At 38.6% G+C, this 20,560-nt stretch overlaps 1 protein-coding gene across 2 annotated transcripts in view; it reads right to left on the reverse strand.

Annotated features, from left to right (window-relative positions):
* Nucleotides 1–20,560, reverse strand: part of LOC123877876 (linear gramicidin synthase subunit D) — a 55,310-nt gene that overhangs the window by 9,990 nt on the left and 24,760 nt on the right. Inside the window, exons 2-7 of one of the 2 annotated variants that reach the window (XM_045924810.1) lie at nt 5,458–5,581; nt 4,799–4,946; nt 4,048–4,181; nt 2,825–3,001; nt 1,298–1,524; nt 346–622 (exon numbers count right to left, since the gene is read on the reverse strand). In XM_045924810.1, the coding sequence (XP_045780766.1) occupies nt 346–622; nt 1,298–1,524; nt 2,825–3,001; nt 4,048–4,181; nt 4,799–4,946; nt 5,458–5,578 (1,084 nt within the window). In that variant the 5' untranslated portion in view covers nt 5,579–5,581. Of the gene's footprint in view, nt 1–345; nt 623–1,297; nt 1,525–2,824; nt 3,002–4,047; nt 4,182–4,798; nt 4,947–5,457; nt 5,586–20,560 lie in introns of both variants that reach the window. The other variant, XM_045924809.1, reaches the window with a different exon arrangement.

Below are 20,560 nucleotides of genomic sequence, written 5' to 3' on the forward strand. Positions count from 1 at the left end.
CATAACCGTAGATTAACAATCGTCCTAGGTACTGCATTGATCTCTCTCTGATTGATCTGACTGATCTGATTGAAAATGCTATTGCAAAATGTAGCTAGCTAAAACGTCGCGATATTATTGGTGATTTTGAGTTGTAAATTGTATTCACAAAGTTAGGACGGCGAGCTATATCAAGTTAAATGGAGGAATCGATATCAAATTTACATCTACTAAAGATACTATTTTTATCAAGTTTTCGAAAACTTTAAAACTCATTAATATTTGGTTTGTTCAAGCGTGAAGTTTATCTTATTTGACTACATCGATGTATGACATATTATACCTACTTAGATAAAGTGGACTGACCTATTGGAATAGAGGGGAACATATCCAACTGGGCAACCTTTTCAAGCACGAAATACGTCACGTCTCCCATTACTTCGGTACTCCCGTAGAAGTTAGCTAGTTTATAGCCGTTCTGGTCAGTGAAGTATTGGAAGAACTGAGACGCCAGATCTTTGCCGAGGGTCTCGCCGGAACAGACCCATAGCTTGAGGTACTGAAGAGGCCTTTCCGAAGTTGTCAAAGAAAGGTACATCAGAATTGAACGGAGGAGTGTTGGTACTAGGACTAGCCGTTGGATCTGAAAAAATAAATTGGGTTGATGAAATTTTATACCATAACAGATTAGAAGCTCTTGGCTACGTTGGATAGAATCAGGCATTAGGTACTTTGCCATGATACGTAGGAAACTACAAGAATAATTCGCTATGATCCGTCTAAACTGACAAATCTGTATGGATGAAGGATACGATATGCACTGCCCACCCTCCCACAACTAAAGAAGCAGAAAAAGCAAGCTATACACACCACCAACACAATACCAGACAAATGCTCTAGAACCGACACCGGAGCATCCTTTGAAGATGTAGTCTCCACAATACAAAATTGCAAAGTGCACTCTTGGCTACAATAACATCCAGCCCAAGTAGAATCAAAAGGACAACGCTTTTTCGTGGATTACTTCTGGTGGTAAGTGATTAAGAAACCCAATACCCCTAAGCAATTTCTACACTTTTTTGTGAATGAATGAAATTTCTTGGAGGCACGGCTTTGCTGATGGGATGGTTACTATAGTCAATGTCGAAGCCTCCGACCAGTCCAGGTAACTTTAAGAAATTATGAATTCTCAAAACAGCAATCTAAACCAAAACCTCCCATAAGACCACACTGATTGCCACTCCGTCAGGGTTGGGTGGTCTTCAAAAGGTACTTTTACCTAAAATCAGCTATACATCAAATTATTTAAATATTTTACCTGATACTCAGCCAAAACTCGCACCAACTTCTGCGGGTCCCTAGTAGTTTCCCGTGACAGGATCAATAGAGACCTTCCATGCAATAAAGGGCCCCAGATCTCACACACTGAATCAACGAATGTAAGTGCTGTCTTCCATACACATGTGCTTTCTGTGTCCGTGAAGGGGAAAGTACGGAACTGCCACCAGAGGCGGTTGCAAATCGCCGAATATGGGAGGCGGACTCCTGCAAATAAATTATGAAAAATTCTGAGGTTCTGATGTGACCTTTCAATGTGTTAAAAGCAAAGATATTTAAAAGATGGTTAAAGGTTTTAATTTTTTTTTAAATAGCGAACAAACGAGCAGGTGGGTCGCCTGATGTTAAGTGATAACCGCCGCCCATGAATATTAACAGCACCAGAGGAACCGCTAAACCCTTGCCGGCGTTTGAGGAATTTGTCGATCCGCTCCTTGAATAACCCCATGTTATCTAGCGTGTAGTTGTAACTTTAGGTTTGTCAAAATATCCGGCGCACATATTATGGCGGAGCGCAGCGCAGAGCACGCCCGCGAAGTTTTCTAATCGCGTGACACATTACGCGAATTCGTACCAGAAAAAGCGATAGCACGCGCAGGACTGCGTGCGGATGGGCGAGTGTTCGCACGGATGCACAATTGATTTTAGATATTATTTCAATGAGGACAATGTCAATAATATTTTGACTGCGAAAAATGCCCAGAGCTGCGCTCCGCCATATGTGCGCCGGCATGGCACCGGCCCTAAGTCTTTGAGATAAAATGACACATTTATGTAACTTAAAAGTTACCTACTCTACTGCCTCTGGTGCTGGAAGGATTCTTTCCGCAAATTAACCTAGTTTTTATGCAGAAATGCCTGAATCGCTTACACAATTTTAAAATTTTTCATGATCAGGCTTTAGATAACTGAGTAGTTTTCGTTATAATATTATGTAGGTATTTCATGGCAGTCGAGATAGCTCAATAAAACCAAGTATTTTTAAATGGAAGTAGGTGATTTCAATTAATATGAAATTGCATTATCATTTTTATTGGAATAGTTGTTTCAATTTAAGAACAATAAAATTGCTTCACACTTAATAACTATTGCAGTTCTTTGCGAGATCGTGAAAGAAGTCAGTAAATATAAAATATGAATCTAAAGTTATTGGAATCCTTGAAAGGAGGCATTGTACCTATTAAATTGTTGCACACTCTTCGAAATATATCCGTAGAGTTACTAAATAAGTATTACTAAACAAGTGTAAATTATAAATTTATAACACCCCCGATAAGTGAAGGTTACAAGAAAAGAGCTGATAACTTTCAAACGGCTGAACCGATTTTCTTGGATTATGGCTAAGAACACTCTCGATCAAGCCACCTTTCAAACGAAAAAAACTAAATTAAAATCGGTTCATTAGTTTAGGCGCTAAATTGCCACAGACAGATACACAGATACACACGTCAAACTTATAACACCCCTCGTTTTGGGTCGGGGGTTAATAATAATAGAAATGACTGACCTTTTGGTATTCCTGTACTTCCAGAAGTATACAGAACAATGGCGATGGAATCAGCATCCATCTTTACCAGGACTTCTTCATCGTTAAGCCGGTCTGCTGGTAATGCACTGGCTTCCAAAGACAACTCTTCAAAGGATATCGCTGGAACTCCACTACCGGCGAACATTGATGGTTTTGCTGTAAACAATATTACCTAATAAATTAACATCGGACAAGTGCGAGTCGGCCTCGCACACGATGGGTTCCGTATACCATAGTACAAGAAATAAGATTTTTAAATTTATTGTAATTTTCGTTGCGGTCATTTTGAAATGTTTATTATCTGTTGTTATAGCGGCAAATGGCAATAGAAATACACATTCTGTGAAAATTTCAGCTCTCTACCCATTACAGTTAACGAGATACAGCCCGCTGAGAGCAGACGGACGGACGGACGGACAGTCGGAGAGCTTAGTCTTAGTAATAGGGTCTCGTTGGCACCCATCGGGCACGGAACCCTAATAACTATTCCATTAATCTTTCACCCCTAAGCTGTGACAACATGACAATACCTATATTGCAATTAATAATTGCAATTGTTAGGCCGTTAGTATATTTTAGGCTACATCAATACAGCATGGGATGAAAGTCGGATGTAAGGCTTGACCATCTGACACTCTGTAATATCAGTCCCCCGATTGTGTAAAAAAACGTATTCGTACCTTTGAATTCGCTGTTCAAACTTTTTCACAGCCAATCAAGACGCACAATTTAGCATTGATTATGATGACGATGAATACAACGCGTATTCATCTTACACAATCGAAGGGCAATTACAGATATGTAAATGTAAATAATAATATTATCAATGTGAAAGTATGTCTGTCTGCCTGCTAGCTTTTCACGACCCAACAGTTTAACCGATTTTGATGAGGTACAGGGTTAGCTTACATTCCAGGCACGGACATAGGCTACTTTTTATCCCGGAAAATCAAGGAGTTCCCACGGGATTCTTAAAGATTTATCCGTACTTTAACCGATTTAGGTAGGTATATGAAAGTAGGTTCTGAGGTTGCTTGCGTCCCGGAAATTGACATAGTTAGGCAACTTTTTACCCCGGAATATTAAAGAGTTTCCAGGGGGTTTTTAAAAAACCTAAAACCACGTGGACGAAGCCGCGGGCATCATCTAGTTAATTATAAAACCAGGCAATCTTATTTCATTAATTAGTTAGAAAAACTTACCGGTGTCGTCATATATGATGAGTGATGGTTCGGCGTCTTTTAAGATGTGCGTGATTCTTCCTTGTGGGAAGCTCGGCTCCATGGGTACGTACGCTGCACCAGCTTTCCAAGTCGACAACAGGGCTATGACTGTGCTGTAAAAAATTGGGTACGTTTTTAATATTACCGTGTTTTTACGGTTCTGTAACTCAAAAGGAACCCTTCGATGACGGTCTTTCCCGTTGACCTAGAATCATGAAATTTGGCTTATAGCACAAGTAAAGGAAAAAAACCGGCCAAGTGCGAGTCAGACTCACGCACTGAAGGTTGCGTACTTGGGTATTTTTCCAACATTTTGCACGATAAATCAAAAACTTATTGCACATGAAAATAAATAAAAATCTGTTTTAGAATTTACAAGTAAAGCCCTTTCATATTATACCCCACTTGTTATAGTTAACTTACTTTGAAAATTGAAACACATTTTTTTTTAATGATGTAGGTAACCACAAATTCGCGGTTTTCAGATTTATGCCTTTACTTGTGCTATAAGAATGTGTGATTTAAGTGTTCTGTGCAAAAAGTGTCTACCCTTACTTTTTTTTTTAAAGAATATAATTAGCCATTTTTAATCATGACTTCCCCGTTCCCCTCCAACTAAGCGTTAAGCTTGTGCTAGGAGTGGGTACAATAGTGCAACGGGTGGGGTTTGAACCGCCGACCTTTCAGATTTCAGTCCGCTCCTATAACCGTTGAGCTATTGAGGCCTTACTTGTGCGTAGGCTGCATGCATACAGCAATGACATAGTCCTGGTCTCGATTGGGGCCGGTCGGACGCGCGTGCGCCGCCACAGCTCTCGCCATGGCATTCGTGCGTCCTTCCAGCTCTGCATAGCTCACTCGTACGTTGCAGGTTTCATCTGGAGGCCAGCAAAATATTGGATCACATAATTTTACCAAGCATTAAGCTTAATATTTAGAATTTTTCCTCAAAGAAAAAGGAACCCTGATAGGAATACTTCGTTGTCCGTCTGTCTGTCTGACTTTAGGTCAAGACCCTTTTACTTACTCCTGTTATTTTCAAATAGCAATCACAGCGCAGCGCTAAATGACTTTCACAAAAAAATTGTTTCTAGTCACATTTGAAGAACCCCTCTACCAAAATACCCAGTTCTTTAACCTCTTCTTTTCACGTACTCCAAACCATAATAAAGATTGTTGCATCCTCGAGATACCTACTATAAGCATCATATTAAGTAAGAAGAAATTCTTACATAATATGATGCTTTTGATAGATCGGTAGATAAGTAGGTACTTCTTGTCACTTTAGTACTCGTATTGTGGTATGCTTGACTGTCCACTAATCACTTCTCCATCAGCTGCTATACTCGTGCACTGTGAGTTAAACCATACATCCTACTCTATGGTTACCTGAGTAAATGAGCGCAGTTCTGTCGACGCCGCCCATTCGTGCCAGGTGCTCGGTGAGCGGTGCGGCCGGCACGGGTACGCGCGCGCCCGTCACCACCGACACGCGCGGCAGTGAGCCCATGGTCTATCTGAGGAAGAAAAGAAAACAGCTAAGTTTAATCTTCAAAGCGGTGATAGTCTAGTGGGTAAAACGTCGGCCTCCTATTTGGGGTTCTGGGGTTTAACAGTGTGACTCGTTGGGAATTACAATGGATAAAAAATTGCAAGGAGTTGGAAGAACATTTTCGAAAAATTCCCAACGAGTCACACTGTTATTCGTTTTGGGAACCCACCTTTGCACCTCGTCATTTCGGAGTTATGTGTTAAATAACTAAATATCACTTATTTAACGATAAAGGAAAACATCCGGAGAGAACCTGCATGCTTGCGAGTCCTCCATAACGCTCTCAAAGGTATGTAAAGTCTGCCAATCTGCACTTTGACAAGTGACAGTTACTAGACTGAGCAAAGTCAAAGTGCACTCTATAGATGCGCCTAAGAGGAGACCCTTGCTCAGTAGTGAGCGGACGATGGAGCGACGGATTGCTTTTCCGTCGCTTGGTTATAGTACACGCAGAATTTCCTATTCTTTCATTTGACACATCCCACTCGATAGGTACAATTTAAAAAAAAAAAATTGGAGACGCCCATTTTTTTCATGTTTAGCTCAAATTTTTTCGTATAAAATATAGTTTGTGAAACCCGCACCTTTACAACGTATCAATTGATATCCCATTTATCAAAATCAGCCCAGTAGTCATATATAGCTCAATAGTCACCGTAGCCGCTACGGTGGAACACACAGAATCGGATACATACATACATACAGACTGCTAAAAACATAACCCTTTGTCGTAGTCGGGTGATAAAAGACGCTAGTTAACTCTTTATTGGTAAGGTAACTTGGAAGCCGGAAGAGCTTTTTAGCCGAAAAAACCTTACTTACGATACGAGTAGGAATGAGGAAGCAATTGAAGCACTTTTTGTGCGTCCAAAATAATTGATGTGTCAATAGCCTAATCCATACTTAATATTATTAATGCGAAAGTGTGTCTGTCTGTCTGTCTGTCTGCTAGCTTTTCACGGCTCAACAGTTTGACCAGTTTTTATTAAAGGTTACAGAGTTAGCTTACATCTCGGGGTAGGACACTTTTTATCCTGGGAAATCAAAGAGTTCCCACGGGATTCTTAAAAGCCCATCCGTTTAATTCATTTAAGTATATGAAAGGAACAGAGGTAGCTATTGCGTCCCGAGAACTGACAGGAATTTTTTATGCCGGAAAAGCAAAGAGATCCCACGGGATTTAAAAAAATCTCAATCCACGAGGATAAAGTCGCTGGCACCATCTAGTATCTAATACAGGGCGTTTAGTAATTAGTATACGAGGTGTGTTCAAAAAGTACCCGGAATTTTTAAATTTCGCGGGTCTGGAGAGACCGTGTGTTATTCATGCCCCTAAAGTATGATAAAATTTTCAGCTATATTTACTGTTTACTTTGTCTGTGGTAGTCGCTAAGGTCCGACGGTTTTTATGAGCTCGGTGATTTTTGCTTGTTTAAACAATGGAAGAGTCGAAGAATTTGTATTAAATTTTGCGTATAAAATGAAATGAAGTGTAACAAAGTGTGTGAACTGTTACAAAAAGCCTATGGTGAGTCTGCTATGAAAAAAACAAGTGTTTACGAGTGGTATAAGCGTTTCCAAGATTACTGCGAAGACGTTGAAGATGACGAACGCTCCGGTCGACCCAGCACGTCAATAAAATCGATGAAAATGTGAAAAAAAGTCGAAAAAATTGTTATGAATGAACGCCGAATCACAATTAGAGAAGTTGGGTACTTCTCTGATTTGGCGCAAATCGGAGAAAATAAGAGAATTTTTTAAATTGTGAAAATTGCTGAACTAAACTAAAATATAGGTAAAATTAAAAAGAATGACCAAGTTATATCAAATTGCACCCATGAATTTCAGAGATATATGCATTTGAAATTTTCAGTTACTGAAGGTAATGATTTCTAGTGTGCTGGTAATGATTTTGGTGGAGAAGGCGTTGATGTTTATCTGATGGTAATGAAGCAATATTTCATTTTCAAAAAATAACGTGTTTCTTCATCTTATTAATCAAGTAAACAGAATTAATAACGGAAATATTGCAAACTTTAACAAAAATATTATTCCAGACATATCATCACCTATAAATTTTACTTGAAATGTATAAAATAATCATGCTGCGAGAGCATATTATCACGAAAACAAATGTTTGGTGATAGAACAGTATGAGCGAAAACATGATTATTTTAATTTGCATAGAAATGGTAGACCTACGATGGGTGTCGTATATAAACATTTTAGTTGATGATAAAGTTAAACCCACCCTTTTGTGGACCCTGAAGTCAAAAAGAATTTGTAAAACGATTTATAGAAAATAATATGTTCGCAGACACATGTCAAGGGAATCATTGCAACATCTTGGGAATGTTAAGACATGCAATGAATACCGCACTATCAGCCTCATGAGTCATGTTCCAAAGATGTTTCTACTTATCAGCTCTTAAGGGATTAGAAATAAATGTGACAACTACTTCAATGAGAGTCAGTTTGGATTGAGATTTGGTGTTGGAACCTGAGAAGCATTATTTGCTATAAACGTACTAGTCCAAAAATATAGAGACATGCAAACTGATGTATGAATTTCCTTCATTGATTATGAGAAAGCCTTTGACCGTGTACATCAAGTGGTACTTATTCGTCGTTTGCAGTATGTTGAACTCGTTGGCAAGGAAATAAAGATCATTAAGAACCCTTACTGGTGGCAGACTGGGACAGTAATAGTTGAAGTTGAGGAAACAGATGAAGTAGCGGTAGGCCATATGGTATGACAAGGACACATCTTATCTCCGCTTCTGTTCAACTCATACTGAGACGCTATCATCTCAGAAGCATTGGAAAATAAGGAATGGGATGTCAAGGTAAACAAATAAATATAAATAATATTAGATACGCTGATGATACTGTTTTTTTAGCTTCTAGTTCCCAAGATCTTTAGAAAATAATAGATAGCGTTTATAAATGTAGCAGAAAGTCGGGTCTAAGCATGAATCTCTCAAAGACTAAGTTTATGTACAGTATCAAGAAAACCGCAACAAACCTCATTAAGAACTCTCACATGTACAACACTCGAAAGAGTTTCAATGCACAAATATCTTGGTACATGGGTAAATGAAGAATGGGATCCAGATTCTGAAATAAAGACCTGAATTGAAATTGCCCGTGAATTATTCATGAAAATGAAAAAAGTACTGCGCAATAAGCAACTGCTACTGAAAATAACTGCGAGTAAGTTGGGTTCAAAAAATAAAAATGACAAAGATGCATCAGTAAAGATAGAGACCTAATTTTGGCGATCAAATGCAGAAAGGTCGGTTATCTGGGGCATGTTCTCAGACATGACCAGTATCAGTCGTACGCGTACTATCTTTAAGAGGTAATCTGCCATTAATAAAGAAAGGAGTATTAGTCCAATGGAAACATACATCAGAAAGTATTTTTACTTTTGGTGAATTCCTGACTTTCCTGGAAACTTCTTCCGTTTTATTTGTTTCAACTGATAGAGTTTCTTGTAAAGGTTTTTTATATAATCCCATCCTCGTCGCCACTGAAATGTACTACAAAAAGTTAATAACCATGGTCATTTCGATACGCCATTTTATTCGAAAACACGTCAAACCGTCGAAACAAAAGCCTAATAATTATTGACATACACCATCGACAATGTATATTACACAAAGCTAGCCCTTGACGTCAATTGTAGAGGTTTTGACAAATAAATAACATCTTTTATTACTATAGGAGTAGTATGTTCACAAGGAGCACATTATTATTCTGTGGATGATTTTCTTCTAAATCCCTTGTTATCTTAAACAGTATTTTCTCAATCGGCTTACTTCTTTTTATTTTTTTTATATGTTTTTTTAATTTTCACGTATTTTTTTTTCTCTGTACTCTTTGTTGTCTTGGAGTCAACAAAGAGTTTTGATTTTCTATTCTTCTTTAGTCTCAAAATAATCCGTAGAGTTAAGTAAGGATGTCTTCCTCACCACTGTTATTTATCTTGCTTATCGACGAAGTTATGCGTCGTGTCACCAATAGTCCGAAAGGGATATCATGGAGCAGTAGGCAACTTGAAGACCTTGACTATGCGGATGACCTTGTTCTCATATCAGATTGACTCGAATACATTAAGTCTAAATCAAAATACCTACAAGACAAAGTTCCTTAACTAGTCTGCCGATTACCACAAAGAAAACAGTGAAGATGAGGATAAGTTCTACTGCTTCAGAACCATTTTATTTAGAAGACAAACCAATTAAACAGGTGGAGGAGTTCTATAACCTCGGTAGCATCATTTCTCCTAGCGGCGGTGCCAAGGCTGATGTCAATAACTGGATTATAAAAGCTAAAGCTCTCTCTGTTTGAATCGCTTGTAAATTCAGTCTTCTTATACAGGTGTGAAACGTGGAAACAACTATATCGCTAATCCACAGAATTCAGGTTTTCCACAATAAGAGTTTCAGTGTTATTCCCCGCATTTTCTGGTCTAACACGATCAGAAATGAGGACTTGTGGTACAAATGCCAGCAACTCCCAGTTAATAAGGAAATAGCTTTGAGGCGATTGTGATTGGTCGGGCATATTTTGCGAAGAGAGGAAGAAAACGTTGCTCAAGTGGCATTTATTGAAACCTGCCTACCTGGCAGCCTGGCGGTCAAATGAGACCTGGTCGAACAACAAACTCCTAGAGGAGGCCCATTGAAGCAGACCTTAAAAGAGTGGAATTCTCGTGGAACCATGTCAAAACAGCAAGCAAACGTAGGGAGACCTAGAATACAACTGCTGCAGCCCTAATATCCAAGAAGGAATGAAAGGACTCCATCATTCTTCTTTACGTTTCGCATATTTTTCTAGATCTTTCTTTAGTTCTTCGTTTTTAGTTGTTTTTTGTGTTTTTAGCCTGCGCTAATTTTTTTTCGCGCGTTTTTTGACTATTTCTTTTCACTATGGTAGTTTCTAAAATCAATATATGATGGTTATTTTTAATATTGAAATACCACGAGGTGCAATAATTTTGAATAGTTATTTCTAAATTGCTTGGAACAATATGGGCTACTAATTCAACTGATAAGTTAAAGAATTACTGAAGATTAATATTTTGTCACGTGATTTAATGTCAAAGGATATGAAGAAAATTACACAATTTTGGAACAACATTATTTCCTGAAAAATTGATCACCTCCTTCAATTCAACATCATTACCTTCAATTTAAAAACGGAAGGAAAATTACGGTAATGATAGAGCGTAAATGAGGTTTTGGCAGTTTTAATTGTCTAACGTCGTATTTTAAAATGCAATATATATGAACATCAAACTACATACTTATGTTGTTATTAGTGCATGAAAGAAGATAAAATTATTAAGAAAAACTAATTATTTGTCCTAAAATGATGTTGAAGGTAAAGAGTGAAAAGTCGTGCCAAACACCAGTTTTGGCACTAAAAGCGTAAATATTTTTTTTTCTACAAGTGCACGGCCACTTTCCGCAACATGCCTAGATAGACTGATTATGGCTTAGTACGGGGCAGGGGAGAACGGAAGGCAATATGTATACTAGAAGGATATTTTGGAGGTGCCATCTCAGTTGCAGGTAATGACTTTTTTTCTGTACCAAACATTTGTTATTTTTTTATGACGTAATTAAATGATTCGTACGTGTGAAAATGCATTTTAATTGCTTCTCAGGATGTATATATTAATATGTGAAAAACTCGAGCTCGTTTAAAACCGTCTTCTTTGAAAATCATAGCGATTTTTCCTGAGACTCCTGTTTTACCCGCAGAAGGAGGTGAGTTTTTAATATCAAAAATATTATTTCTGAAGTAACCTTTGTAGTTACAATTTTGAATTTTGGGGCACCCGTAGCTGAATATACAAGAGTTCTTTTGTAATGCAATTCATTATTTTTTTATTTGACCTGATATGTGATTTGCGCCAAATCTGAGAATCACCGAGTTGCTGATGAAGTTGGCATATCAATTGGCTCATATCATAACATTTTTTTCAAATGTTTTGGGCATGAAACGAGTGGCAGCAAAATTAATTCCAAAACTCACTCGTCGTTCTCACTCGTCGTTGCATGTTCGTAATTTTTTGGCCAAAAACAACCTCCATATTCACCAGATATGGCTCCGTGTGAATTTTTCCTGTTCCCAAAGTTGAAGAGACCCATGAAAGAACGGCGTTTTTCCTCGATTGAAGAAATAAAGGCCGAATCGCTGAGAGTGATCATACCAAAAAGTGAATATCAAGAGTGCTTCGAAGATTGGAAAAAACGCTGGCATAAGTATATTATTTTTGGGGGGTCTAATTTGAAGGGGACCATATTGATGTAGACGAATAAATAAATATTTTTTTTGAAAAAAACGAAAATTCCGGGTACTTTTTGAACACACCTCGTATAATGACGACACGTACGAAATAAATGAAATAAAATTATAAAAATTTCCATACAATTTTTTTTTATTTTTATGTCCAAGTTTTCATGGCCCTAACATGCCCTAACTCACTGAGATCGTTGGCCTTGGCCTATCTAAAGATGGCCAACGATCTCAGTGATTTAGGGCACATTAGGGTCATGAAAACTTTGACATTTTTTTTTTTTTTTTAATATTGTATGGGTATTTTTATAATTTTATTTCGTCATTATACTTCAGCATTGTATTTACCAAATCAAAGTAGCATGGGTACGTGTCGTATTTATATACTAATTACCAAACACCCTGTATATCTGAAAAGATCCGCCACGAAAGAATTTCACGAAATTCCCAAGGCTATGGGAATAGTAAAAAACATTTTTAGGCACTGGGTAAGATGAAAATCACCATTCACCATGCACAATGCATCATCGGAATGTTCATTGTATGCAGGCCAGGTCCGAGCGGCGCGTCTATTGAGGGCCAATCCAGCCAATTGCTTAATAGCCATTCACCGACGGACCTAGCAAGGCGTTCTATTAGTAGTTATAACACTACCGTCTACACATACATCTACACGTACATCTACACGCACGAAACGTTTTGCGTCTTCATTCCTCATACGCATGGCTAAGGTTTGGAATACTCTCCCGCGATCTGTGTTTCCTACCAATTACAATCCGGGTATCTTTAAAACAAGAGTGAATAGGAACCTTCTAGGTAAACGCGTCCCATCTTAGACCACATCATCACTTTCCATCAGGTGTGAATGTGGTCAAGCGCTTGCCTATAGTGAATAAAAAAAAAAACCGTAGTACCGAGGTAATCTTCCACGTCTGAGATAGACGCGGTGATGATATTTACACATTAATATTGACTAGCTGATGTCTGATTTAGGTTTGTCGAAATCCCGTGGGAACTCTTTGGTTTTCCGGGATAAAAAGTAGCCTATGTGTTAATCCAGGGTATAATCTACTTCCATTCTGAATTTCAACCAAATCGGTCCAGTAGGTTTTGCGTGAAAGAGAAAATACACACACACATACATACACACAACTTTCGCCTTTGTAATATTAGTGTGAAGTGTGAAGTGTGATGTGATTTTGAAGGGATAATAATAATTTGTTCAAAGGGGGTCTTTCTAAGGTACGTCCATCAATCAAAAAAATTGTTGATAGGTACTAGGAGAGCCGTGAATGCGTAGTGGTTATAAGACGTCCGCTTTTTATTCTGGAGATCGGGGTTTCGATTCCGGGCATGCACCTCTAACTTTTCAGAGTTATGTGCGTTTTCACTTGCTTTAACGGTAAAGGAAAACATCGTGAGGAACTTGCATGCTTGAGAGTTTTCCGTGATCTCAAGGGAGTATGAAGTCTGTCAAGCCTCACTTGGCCAGCGTGTTGGATTATGGCCAAACCCTTGGCGATGGGTCTTCAGGAACTGTTGAACATGAAAAGCGTGAGTCATGTAGTTCGCGATAGGTTGAGATGGCAATCGGAGTATGAGGCGAGGGGATGCCCCGCACACCCGCATGTTACCCGCATCGGTTAACGTGCGGGTGTGGGGGTTCCCTCCCTGATTTTATTTATTTATTTATTTATTTTATTTTATTTCAACCTGTCGCGTACTATTAGGTAGAGTTCTTATCGATATGCCAGTATAAAACCACAGCCCTATTCAGCCCAGCCCAGTGTTTTTTAACCCCCGGCCCCGACCCAAAAAGAGGGGTGTTATAAGTTTGACGTGTGGATCTGTGTATGTGTGTATCTGTCTGTGGCATCGTAGCTCCTAAACTAATGAACCGATTTTAATTTAGTTTTTTTTTGGTTGAACTGTTGAAAGGTGTCGAGTATTCTTAGCTATAAATAATCCAAGAAAGTTATCAGCTCTTTTCTAGTTACTGTAACCTTCACTTGTCGGGGGTGTTAAAAAATTTTAATTTACACTTGTTATAACAATTATTTTTCCGTTCAATATCACAATCAATTCTAACACTTTTCAGGCTTCGCTTCATACCGCGATTGCCATGTCGACCTGTCGCGGACAATATGATATTATATTGTTCCTATGTGTTACCGATAATGAGAATTAAACGACGATTAAGGAAATAAAACTTCCTCTACAATTATATAAATTGTAATCATACAAATTATGTCCTAGTATCTCACGAGTTAGTAATTTGTAACTACCTAGGTACCTGTCAATAATCCATCTATACATAAATAAACTCTGCAAAGACGGGTGTTTTTTTATTATTTAGGGTTCCGTACGCGAAGTGTGCCTACGGGACCTTATTAAGACTCCGCTGTTCGTCCATCCGTCCGTCCGTCTGTCCGTCAGTCTGTCAGCGGGCTGTACCTACTTATCTCCTGAACCGTAATAGGTAGAGAGATGAAATTTTCACAGAATGTGTATTACTGTTGCTGCTATAACATCAAATAATAAACATTTCAAAATGGCAGTTATAAAAAAAGTGCATTTTCTTTTGCCGTTTTGTCTTTTGTCTAAGAAAAATTTTTCATAAATAGGTACCCGTGCAAAGCCGAGACTGTTCAGCATAGTATCATGTAGGTATGTATGATAGATATGTCGCATAAATTCGAATACGACTGAGTGATCAACTAGTAGGTAGGTAGGTATAAATCCAGGGTGTATGAAGAACGCAAGCCAAACGAAGACAGGTGTCTGATGATTACTGACAAGATACCGTAAAAAAAAACTACGATTTTTTTAAATCCTGTATTTAAAAAAAAATCACAATATAATGCAAATGAAACATCTGACTGACGTTAGAGGTCAACGAACATTCCGTAAATAGGTCGCTCGAAGTCAATGCCGTGTCGTAGATGAGGCATTGACCCGAATTTTACACGCACAATGCGGGTTTGAAAAATGCTAAATCACTAACCTACAAGATGGACTTCGTCTGTGTTGGTGTTAGCTGGCGGGAGTGTTCTGCCTTTTTGGAGGGTTTTTTTTGTTAAAACTGACTGGAAAGCGCTCTAAGGGGGTGCCGTGCGTATGTCGGCGAGCTCCGGCACAGACGGGGTCCATACTTGTATAGTTTAACTAACTTGTTACAAATAACTACAAACTTGACATTGGCTAATCTTTGTAAAGCCAGACGAGAGAAAAAAAAAACCTACAAGATAAGGCAAATGGTTGTACGAGTACAATAATAACCCTAAGTTTTTGGTAGCGGTCTGGTCACACCCTGTATATTTTTATAACTATTTCTTTGTTTATTGCAATGCATACCATAACAAGTCTTTATGTAAAGATGGGATCATTCTGATGCAATAAACTGGTGGCTGTACATCATTAATCATGTTCTAATATGAATAATAACGTTTACCATATGTGTCCAATTTGATTGGCTACTACATTGTTGCTAATTGTTTCATTTGCCCGCGACTTCGCCCGCGTAGATTTAGGTTTTTCGAAATCTATTTATTTAAATCCCGTGAGAACTCTTTGATTTTCCGGGATAAAAAGTAGTCTATGTGCTAATCCAGGATATTATCTATCTCCATTCCAAATTTCAGCCAAATCCGTCCAGTAGTTTTTGCGTGAAGGAGTAACAAACACACACACACACACACAATCACACACACACACACACACACACACATACACACACATACACACTTTCGCCTTTATAATATTATAGTGTGAAGTGTGGTAACGTTTTCCGTATGTGTCCAATTTGATTGGCTACTACATTGTTGCTAATTGCTTCATTATTTACTAGCATTTAGTCCATTACCTATCTATAGATTTCCTCTTTAGATAACGTAGCCCTTATTATTTAAATCCATATACATACTAATATTATAAATGCAAAAGTGTGTCTGTCTGTCTGTGTGTCTGCTACCTTTTCACGACCCAACAGTTTAACCGATTCTAACGAAATTTGGTACAGGGTTAGCTTATATCCCGGGGACGGAAAAAGGCTATTTTTTACCCCGGAAAATCAAAGAGTTCCCACGGGATTCCCAAAAACCCATCCGCCTAACCGATTTGTATGAAAGGTTGATTCGCTGCGTAAGTGATTTCACTTATGTCTTCGTTGGAATATGTAACAGGCACACGTTTGACCACAATCACATCTGATGGAATGTGATGATGTGGCCTAAGATGGGATGCGTTTCTAACTTTCAGAAAAAGAGTTTGTTTATTATTATTATTATTTTTGTTGCAAATATTAATAAATATGGGTTGACAACCTTGCGTGAAAAAATAAAATAATCTGTTTTTCTTGATCATAATACCTAATTCATAACAATAATTCTAGGAGCTCGCGTGGGTGATTGTAAAATGAGTGAAGTTTTTAATTATTTGAGCGATTATTAACTTAATCTAAGACAGCCATTACGGTTTAAACGCTATAAAGATGACCTCCATTCAATAGTGACAAATAAAAAGAGCTAATAACTATAAAGTATAAACGCAATTATTTATTGTTGCGTGTAATTAACTATAGGATCTATTACTTTTAAACTAGGTTTATGTGTCCTCGGTTCTATAAATACATTTTAATAGGATTTCGGACCTCAAAAGGAAAAACGGAACCCTTATAGGATCCCTTTGTTGTCTGTATATCTGCCCGTCGTTCGTGTCTGAAAATCTATAGGGTGCTTCCAGTTGGCCTAGAATCATGAAAGGTAGGTAGGCAGGTCGTATAGCACAAGTAAACCAAATGAAACCCGCCAAGTGCGAGTCGGACTCGCGCACCGAGGGTTCCGTACTCTGGTTTAAGACATTTATTGTTCCATAAAGGAATTTCCACTTACAAATGAAACTTTCAGGCTATGCTATAAAACTAGTAAGTACAAAATTGCATCTTAGAGTGCACAATTATAGACACATGTTATAGGTAATTAAAATATCCGGTATTTTTTTCGACATTTTGCACGATAGATCAAAAACTATTATGCATAAAAATAAATAAAAATCTGTATTAGAATGTACAGGTAAAGCCCTTTCATATGATACCCCACTTGGTATAGTTGTCTTACTTTGAAAATTTAAACAATATTTTTTTAATGATGTAACTACAAATTCAGGGTTTTCGGATTTATTCCTGTATTACTTGTGCTATAAGACCTACCTACCTACCTTTCATGATTCTAGGTCAACAGGGAGTTATTACCCTATAGGTTTTCTTGACAGACACGACGAATGGACGGACAGACAGATAGATAGACAGACAGACATACGACAAAGTGATCCTATAAGGGTTCCGTCTTTCCTTTTGAGGTACGGAACCCTAAAAATGTATATAATCTATCTCCATTGCAAATTTCAGCCAAATCCGTCCGGTAAATTTGCGTGAAAGAATAACAAACACACACTCATACACACAAACTTTCGCATTTATAATATTAGTGTGATATTAGACCGATAGATAAATGCCTATCAAAGAATTTCTTCCGAGTTGCCAAGATGTGCATTTTCCTGCGATTCGATCATTACAAGTTTTTTATTTCTCATACTGGTGATTAAGTATACATAAATTATGTAAATTCAGCAATAATTAGGTATAGCTAGCCGCTTAGGTCCAGACCACACAATGACGTGAAAATTTTCAGTTTTAATTAGGTACTAGACCGCAGATACACCTGTAAGTTTTACTCACGTAACTTACTTACATGATTAACTTACGGCATTAATGTAAACACTCTTATAAATACATTTACCTTATTTTAGTTGCTAATTAATTACGTGAATAAAACTTACAGGTGTAATCACGACCTTAGAATTAGATGGTACCTGCGAACGCGTGGATTTAGATTATTTTTTGAAAAATCCTGCGGGAATTCTGTAATTTTCCGGGATGAAAAGTAGCCTTTCGCTCTCCACACGTTTTCTCTGACTAAGTATATCCATGCAAAAAACAACTTGATCCGTTTCCCTACAGCTGCGGCGTGATTGGATGACAAACCGCGCAGCAACGGACAACCTGATGGAAAGTGGTGATGTGGCCTAAGACGGGTCGGGTTTATGTAGATTCTAGAAGATGTCTATTGGACTATAATTGTATAGACGCAGCGAAGCGCGAAGATTTCACGCTGATAATAAATAGATTTTCAAAATGCAAGCGAAAATCTCATAGTGTGGATAAGGCATTATGCATAATAATTAATAACTGCATTGTTATAGTACCTATTATAAACTGGTTTAGACGACATGTGTTATTTAAACGTTAAGATAAGATTATAATTAATTAATAAAGAATAGTTTCTATTAATGCACGATTGTTTTAGTTATAATTAACATTAAATCATAATTTCAGTATATAATAATAATGAATCATAATTTTATTCATTTTTAGGGTTTCGTACCTCAAAAGGAACAATGGAATACTTATAGGATCACTTTTTGTCTGTCTGTCTGTTCGTCTGTCGTGTCTGTCAAGGAAACCTAAAGAGTAGGTAGGTACTTTCCGTTGACCTTGGATTGAATCATGAATTTGGCAGGTAGGTAGGTCTTATAGCACAAATAAAGGAATAAATCTGAAAACCGCGAATTAGTGGTTAAAAAAAAATTAAAATGTGTTTCAATTTTCAAAGTAAGATAACTATACCACGTGGGCTATCATATGAAAGGGCTTTACCTGGACATCCTAAAAAAGATTTTTATTTATTTTTATGTGAAGTGATTTATCGTGCAAAATGTTGGAAAAAATACCCGAGTACGGAATCCTTAGTGTGCGCGAGTCTGACTCGCACTTGGCCGGTTTTTTTCAATGTATGTTCCCCGATTACTCAAAGACGCCTGGACCGATTTGGATTTTTTTTTGTTTGAAAGGGTATACTTCGCAGGTGGTCCTATATAAAGGTGAAGATCTGATGAATATCTTCGGGGATGGAGAACAGAACTCTTCTATGGATAAGAGTAAATTGCTCGCGATCAGTGTAATAGCTTAGTAAACAGTAAGTTTTTAACTAGGCATAGCATATTTTTTATTTGATGACTATAGCTGACTTGTTTGTTTGCATTTTGGCCGAAGCCGAAGATTTGGCGAAGGTCGGAACGGGGCGTGTGGTGAATGTGTTTCCAGCTTAATGAATACAATATCGCGGGAACCGTCGAAGCGAGAACATATTTTGCGCTTACTGGTTTTTCTTACAATTTTGTAGGCGAAGGCCTAGGTAGTCACTGGTGTTTATCTAACAGAATGACTATAATTAGGTAGGTACTTATCTATTTAAATCGTGTAATGAATTTAATAATAATAATTGTTCATAACCAACCCATATTAGGTAAGTAATAAGTATAAATGCAAAAGTGTGTTTGTCCTTCAATCATGCCGCAACAGAGCAACCAAATGACCTGATTTCATACATGGTTATACAACTAACCTGGATACTTTTTATCCCGGAAAATCAAAGAATTCCCATGGGGTTTTTGAAAATCTAAATCCACGCGGACGAAGTCACGGGCATCAGCTCTAGCTGATACCTTCTGTGCTTCTAAGGAATCTAAGGTATACTAATAATAATAAGCACGATCACCGTCTATACAGAAATCCATAGTAATATTAGACATAAGATGCGAAACTGTGTTTGTCTGTCTGTCTGACTAATTTTGATGAACTTTGATACAGAGTTAGCTTAGGTTAGCAATGCCAGCTCGCGCACAATGTCAGAGGAGACCCGGAAACTGCAAGCCGAAAACACGCGCTTGCAGGCTGAAATGGCCAGCCTCCGTAAGGAGATCGCCGACATAAAAAGGGACATGGAGAGTGCGCGGAAACAGGGTTCCGTGCCCTCTCCCTCGGATATGGCTGAAGAGCTGCCCCCTGTGTCGCAGCCTTCTCAGAGGGGGAAGAAGGGTCGACGCTCTGAAGCCATCTCGGCTGCGTCCCCGATAGAGGAAATCTGTCGCTCGGTGATGGTCCAGGTTGGAGAAATGTTAAATGCCCGCCTGGCCTCCTTCGAGGACAGGCTCCTCCCGGAAAAGCGACTCCGCCCTCCATTGGCGGCAGATAAAAAAGACAAGGCAGCAAAGCAAGCAGGCCCCAGCCTACCTGTGAAGGAGTTGCGTCCTAGAGGATGCTCTCCGGGGAAGAGTTACACCATACACCACCTTCTGCATCATCCTTCCAACCCCCTCCCAAGGAGGGTCTTTGGGAGAGGGTTGGAGGGAGGAAGAAGGGGAAGAAGGGGAAGAAGAAGAAGAAGAAAAAGAATAAGAAGAAGTCGAAAACTGGCGCACATGGCGATGGACCGCCCTTGCGGCCACAAGGCCAGTCAAAATCACAGCCACAGTCTCAGCAACGGCCTCAACCCTTGAACAAGGCTCGAAAGCTCCGACCGCCTCGTTCTGCTGCGATAGTTATAACGCTGCAGCCAGGGGCTGAGGAGAAAGGAGCTTCCTATAGTAAAGTGATACAAAAGGCTAAGGAAAGTATCTCACTGTCTGATTTTGGCGTTGCCGCGGTACGGTTTAAAGTGGCTGCGACCGGAGCGCGGATTTTGGTGCTCCCAGCGGCTTCTGGTGGAGAGAAGGCGGATGCTCTGGCCCATAAGA

The sequence above is a fragment of the Maniola jurtina genome, chromosome 24 (assembly GCF_905333055.1).
Source record: "Maniola jurtina chromosome 24, ilManJurt1.1, whole genome shotgun sequence".
Classification (NCBI taxonomy): Eukaryota; Metazoa; Arthropoda; class Insecta; order Lepidoptera; family Nymphalidae; genus Maniola; species Maniola jurtina.